The sequence below is a fragment of the Haliaeetus leucocephalus genome, unplaced genomic scaffold, assembly GCF_000737465.1.
Source record: "Haliaeetus leucocephalus isolate CR32 unplaced genomic scaffold, Haliaeetus_leucocephalus-4.0 Scaffold151, whole genome shotgun sequence".
Lineage (NCBI taxonomy): Eukaryota > Metazoa > Chordata > Aves > Accipitriformes > Accipitridae > Haliaeetus > Haliaeetus leucocephalus.
The window spans coordinates 10,958,386-10,964,189 of NW_010972587.1; the positions used below are offsets into that span (position 1 = coordinate 10,958,386).

Consider the following 5,804-nt stretch of genomic DNA (forward strand, 5'->3'; position numbering starts at 1 on the left):
GCATCAGCCCATCACCACGGTACCGCACGCGGATTTTGGCACCACCCTACCTTGGGCCACTTCTCCTCAGGAAGGATGTTAATGAGTTGCAGCAGGAAGTTTTGCAATCACTATAATCCCCCTTTTTCCTTCTGCAGAGACGGGACTACTCGAAGGGGCCAAAGAGGAAATGAGGTGACTAAGGGTATAGAGAGACTTTTCCTCCTTGCCTTCACCTGCTAAGTTGCAACGGAGCTGAACAGCGACAGAAAAATCATTTACAGGCTGCAGACTGTTGATGGATCTCTGTGAAGGGAGTTCCTGCCAGACAGAAAAGGAGAACACGAACCCATCTCCTGGCACCTGTAACAGAGTGGCCCAAACTTGTAAACAAACCCAGAAAACAGCAGCTCCTTACTCAGAGAGGAGGAAAAAAAAAAGGAAAAAAAAAAAAAAGATCCTTATGGCCCAGGGTCAGGTGCATCCCTGGGGTAGCAAAGGGATGCCAGAATATTTTGCAATTAACCTAAAGGCCTTCAAAAGCATTCCCTTCACCAAAGCAAGACAAGAATCCAGCACATGCACTGTTTATTCATTTAGGCACCAGTGGAGCAAAGGGGAAATCAAGGCTTTATTGTCTTAGGGGCTGTACAAAAGCTATTGAAAGCAATCATTACCTTTAAACATAACCATATGTGTATGTGCAATTAACTACACCCACACGGAGGGGAAAGGGGGAATAAGCCAGCCAGGTTCTCAATAGCCAAAAATAGTTATTTATTTATTAATAATTTAAGGTTTTACATTCTTATAATAAATTCCATCTTAAAACTTTTACACCATGAATTAGACTCTCCCTTATTGGCAACCATGTGCAGGTTCACTGTGCGTACACACAGGTACAAATGCTTGCACATACTTCCAGTTTTATACAAAAGAAAAAAAAAAAAAGAAAAAGATGCAAAATATTGCATTTGAGGTGAAGCTCCCTGAAGAATTTGTACAGAGGTAATGCACTGTTTAGCACATCTGAAAGTTTTAAAAAGTGATCAAAAATCTTTCGCATTCAAAGACAAACCTCCTCCCAGATGATCTATTTACAAAAGGTAAGGCAAAAAAATTAATTTAATTTAAAAAATATATATATATCATGTGGAAACTACATCAAGAGTGTGAGGAGAAAAAACAAAAATCACCACAAGGAAAAGAAAGATATATGAAAGAAGAGACTGTACTTGCTCACAAAACGTGTTTTGCAAACTTCTCACCATTGCTATTTCTCCCTCATGGAACGCTTGCTTCAGTTGAACAATAAAATCAAGCATGCTGCAAATATATTATTTGCAATTAAAAAAAAAAGAACAAACAAATAAAGCAGAACTTATGAAGAGAACAAAAACAGAGATGTCCCTTGGATTGATTTCTTGAATACATGTGAATTAAAAAAAAAATAATTGCAAATCGATTTAAGATTAAATATTTACATTGATCAAGTAGAATACTACCGAGCTCCCGGCAACCAAGTACTCCAAATACGCTAAGCTGAAATCTCTTTCTTTGGCTCCTCTAAATTAAAACAAACCAACAAAAATAACCGGTCTTCACTGAAGACAAAGCTGCGTGTCACAGATCCGAAAGCAGAGAGGGAAGCGGGACGGTTCCAGTCTCTAGAGAACACGTGCTCAGCCTGTCCGCCCTTACCCTCCGCCCCTGGAAGCCCTCGGACCCAAGGCGCCGGCGCGAGCGGTGACGAGCGCGCTCCCCGCCTGCCGCCTGGTCGCCGCGGTCCTTCCCGGAGAGCTCACCACCTTCCCTCCCTTCGCACCAGCCAATTCCACACCGTGTCACCTTTCCTAGCCCGCGCTGGCGGCTGCTTTTTGGATAGCAGAGGCCAGAAAAAGAGAAAGCTGCGTTTGCTTTGTGGCCGCCAAAGAGAAACCGTTGAGGAGTGATCCCACGAAACGGACAGGAGAAGGGAGGCGGCGGGAGCTCACGTGGACTGCAGGGAATCCACCTGGAAGACGTTCTGGTTGGAAGGGGTGGTGAAGTACAGCTGCTGGTTCGGCACTCGATTGTCACAGGGGCTGCTCAGCCCCAGAGTCCGCTCAAAGTCCAGCAGCTGACCCATGAAGTTGAAGTTGGGTGAAATGTTGGACTTCTTCATCTTGACGATATCGTAGGCGTCGTTCATGGACAAGTTGAGCTTCTGCATGAGGTAGGCCACCGTCACCGTGACCGAGCGGCTGATCCCTGCCAAGCAATGCACCAGGACGCCGCAGTTCTTCCCCCGTGCTTCATCTGTGCGAAGAGAAGGACACGTAAGACAGGGGGTTGCTAACTGATCCCTCAACGCAAGTGAGATTAGTATCGAGTAGGAAGGACAGGCGATTCGGATCCCAGTGGCCAGCAGCGCAACGCAAGAGTTAACTTCACCGGCTGGAAACCAGGACAAGAGGAGAATCCACCCCCCTACGTCTATGCACTCGAGTCCGAGAGCTGAGAAAACTAAGAATGAGACAAAGGGAGCAGGATACGCCGCATGACACTGTTTTTAAAGTCAGTTTTAAAAGACACGCTTTCGCCTGGAGATTTGCCTTAAATTCTTGCAGTCCCCTTGCCCCGGCATGGAAATCCTGCAATGTGTCACTGAATGCCTTTTATACAGACCAGCAGACTGCAAAGGTCTATTAAATTATTCTCCAACTGTTGTGCAGCTAACAATGGAGGTATTCAGGCATTTTAAAAGAATGAGGGAAGTCACTGGGGACAGCCCATTAGGAGGAACAGGATGTCAACATTGGTTGAAAATGGGTTCCTTTGTAATAGGAAATGCATTACAATGCCTGGAGATTAGTTTCTTTGTGGCTTCCAGCCCACATTTCTTCCTGCTGGGCTCAGATTACCTACATTCTCCCCTATTACCGGTATCATTCAACCGGATTACAGCACAGCTTCCCAACAGATAATGCGATGCCCACCCCACCTCACCCCGATGGGGTGAGTTTAGTCCTCCCCGAAGCCAAGGAGAGTGAGAATTTTAACCAGGACTCCTTGAGCCCAAGGGGACGTGTTTCCAAAGCTGACGGATAATGTCTAAGGGCTGGCTAACCGAGGCAGCGAGCCCGAGAGGTATATCATTATTACCACGAGATTTAATTAAAACTCTGACTATACATTTGCCAGGGATACCGCTTATGAATAACTTGTATTTAAAAGCTAAAGTTAGCTTCCCGGATAGTTTCTTTTTATTACGCTGCTCTTCAGTAACCTCAAGAAGGAAAAAAAAAACCAAACCAAGAAAAAAAAAAAAAAGGACGAATAAGCCATCAACCCCGGACTCATTCACACACCCCCCCCCCAGGAAGAGATTTAAAAGCACACACAGCTCAGGAAGGAATCCCTCAGCCAGCCACCCCAGGTATGGCTTAAAATTAAGCGGGGCTCCTCAAGAACCCCCCCGACAAGTCCCCTCCCGCCCCCCAACTTAAGCCGGCTTTAAAACCCGAAAGCAGGGCATCCCCCAGAATCCCCGCTACCGCTTCTCCCCCGAAATCTTTAGAATTCTGCCCAAGAAATTGAATTCTGCCCCTCGCCATAAAGCTGTTAGCAAATAACGGGGTCTCACCTATAAAGGAGATGGCCTCGGGAAAGAACTGAGACAGATTTTGGCTCCAGTGGTCAGAGATGGGGATCTGTTTGTACTTGAATTCGCCGGCGTTTTCAAAGAGATTAGGCAGGTTGGGGGTAACATTCAAGATGTATTTAATGCCGAACTCTTCTAAAACGTCCAGGTTAGTGGAGTCCTTGGCACAGCCTAAGTAGAGGTAGGGTAAAATCTCCACCGGGAAGGAAGGCTGGTTGTTGGAGAGAGGGCTGCCATCGGAGTCGGTGGCACTGTTGGGGTCTCTGTCAATGTCAGATTCAATGTCTGAGGAGGAATCGGAGCTGATTCGGAGGCCTCCCAAGCCCAGGACTGGCAAAGGAGGAGAGCTGCTGCTACACGAACTGTCTAGGTTAGTTTCGCAGTGCAGGGCGAACTCGGCCTGGAACTTGCTGAAACCACCTGGGGAGAAAAGCAAAGGGGGGGGGAAAGGGAAAAAAAAAAAAAAATGCAACCTGATACAAGATGGCAAACCGACTTACTGCCCTGGGACAGCCCTGTCTGCAGAGGGGCATTTGTTTCCCACCCTCTCGAGCCCCGGGAAAAAGGAAAAAAAAAAAAAAAAAATAAATGTCACACTCTCACACAGACAGACTAACCTAAAAGAAGGTTTAAGAAAATCGCTCGCTGCGGCGGCGAGCTCGACATATTCCAGCTTAAAGCTCTGTGCCGCTTCGCCACCTCCGGAGAGATGGTTCGGCGACAAATTCCTCCTGCCCCCCCGGTTCATGCCGGGACCCCCGTTAGCCCCGTCCCCCCCCTCCGCTACGGCCACTCCGGTCCTCGAGGTCTCTTTAAACAAAGCGAGGACAGGGATACTGGGGTGGAAGGGGGAAAAGGCCAAGGGGAAAAGCCCCCCAGCCCAGCTTGGGAGTGCGATGCCGGGGGGGACACACTGCGGCCGCTTCCCCGGGCAAAGAACGGCGGGGGTCGGCTTCCCCGACCCCCCCAGCCCCGGTTCCCCGGGCAGACAAGCCCGGTCTCTCTCCCAAGCCCTAAGGACCCCTCTCACCTTCCAGATAAAACGCTTTACAGCCTTCGTCTTTGAGGCGCTTGAGGAGCAGCCCCAGCACGGATTCTCCCCCGGTGTTTTCGTTCCAATCGCGGCTGTGCTCGTCGTACAGTACCACGGTGTCGGTGCCGCACCGGCGGGCGAAGCGTTCCCGGTCTTCCTCGCTGCTGGAAACGAGGGAGCGGAGGGGCAGGTTGCCCTTCTGCAACCGCCGCAGCATGATGCCGGGGATGGCCACGTTGATGGCCGACTCGATGTGGGACGATTCGTACAACTCCTGCGGCCGACAGTCCATCAGGAGGAGCCGGTCGTTGCCCATCTCCAGCTGCTCGTTGAGCCACGCCACGGATTTACTAATCGCCATTTCCGACGCGAAAGGGACGGGTCTGAACGTATCTAGCATGAGGAAGGGCTGGGGGGGTAGGGGGGGAGAGGAGAGAGCTCTGGAAGCGCCCCTCTCTCGCTCACAGAGGCATGAGGCTGGGCTGCACCGCTCCAACTCCGCACAACTTATCTCCCTCCTCCCCAGGAAAATGAATCACGCAGCTCCCCCCCCCCCACGCCTCGCCTCCCCCACGCCGGGCGGCGGTGGAGTCACGGGGAGGGAGAGAGAAGCAACCCCGGGGTGTGTGTGTGTCTAAGTATAAGTGTCTCTGTGCGTGTGCGCAGCCAGCCTGCCCGCTCTCCTCCTCCTCCTCTTCTTTTTTTTTTTGTCAATGAATCCCTGAATGAACCTGCCCTAATCGCCGCGGCAGCCCGAGCCCTTGGGGGCTTTTCCTCCGCCGCGGAGTGAATGAAATCCAATTAACGGTGGCGCCGAGGTGGGGCTTAGCGCGGAAACGCCGGTCCCGGTGCCGGTGCCGGTGCCGTTTTCCCGGTCCCGCAGCGCAGCCCCGGCCGCGGCCGCGCTCAGCCCGCCGGCTCCTCAATGGGTACAACCGCGGCGCCGTCTCAATGGAGACATTCTCCGGCTCAGCCAATAGGAAGGCGCGGAAGGGGGTTGTTGCCGCGGCGACGGGCCGGCTGGAACAGGTTGTGTTGATGAATCGTTAATGAGTTTGTCATTCACAAAAACGGAAAGGAATTTCCGCTCCGGATAAGCCGAGTGCAAACAAGCGGCAGCCGCGGCGCGGCGGGGGGGGGACGGGGACG

At 51.1% G+C, this 5,804-nt stretch overlaps 1 protein-coding gene across 2 annotated transcripts; it reads right to left on the bottom strand.

Moving 5' to 3' along the window:
- Nucleotides 1-735: 735 nt before the first annotated feature.
- Nucleotides 736-5,218, bottom strand: DUSP6 (dual specificity phosphatase 6). Of its 2 annotated transcripts, XM_010561846.1 has the most exons (3): nt 4,653-5,218; nt 3,605-4,042; nt 736-2,277 (listed from the first exon to the last, which is right to left on the bottom strand). In XM_010561846.1, the coding sequence occupies exons 1-3, from the start codon at nt 5,053-5,055 to the stop codon at nt 1,970-1,972; spliced, it is 1,149 nt and encodes a 382-aa protein (XP_010560148.1). In that variant the 5' UTR covers nt 5,056-5,218; the 3' UTR covers nt 736-1,969. The 2 variants fall into 2 exon arrangements, with proteins under 2 accessions (XP_010560148.1, XP_010560149.1); XM_010561847.1 differs by lacking the exon at nt 3,605-4,042 and having other exon boundaries at nt 1,970-2,277; nt 4,653-5,055.
- Nucleotides 5,219-5,804: the final 586 nt, after the last annotated feature.

Coding starts and splice junctions, on each gene's coding strand:
- DUSP6 (XM_010561846.1), bottom strand. CDS start 5,055: ATGCTAGATACGTTCAGACCCGTCCCTTTCGCGTCGGAAATGGCGATT. Junction 4,043..4,652: donor TAAAGCGTTTTATCTGGAAG/GTGAGAGGGGTC, acceptor TTTTCTCCCCAG/GTGGTTTCAGCAAGTTCCAG. Junction 2,278..3,604: donor CGAGGCCATCTCCTTTATAG/GTGAGACCCCGT, acceptor CTCTTCGCACAG/ATGAAGCACGGGGGAAGAAC.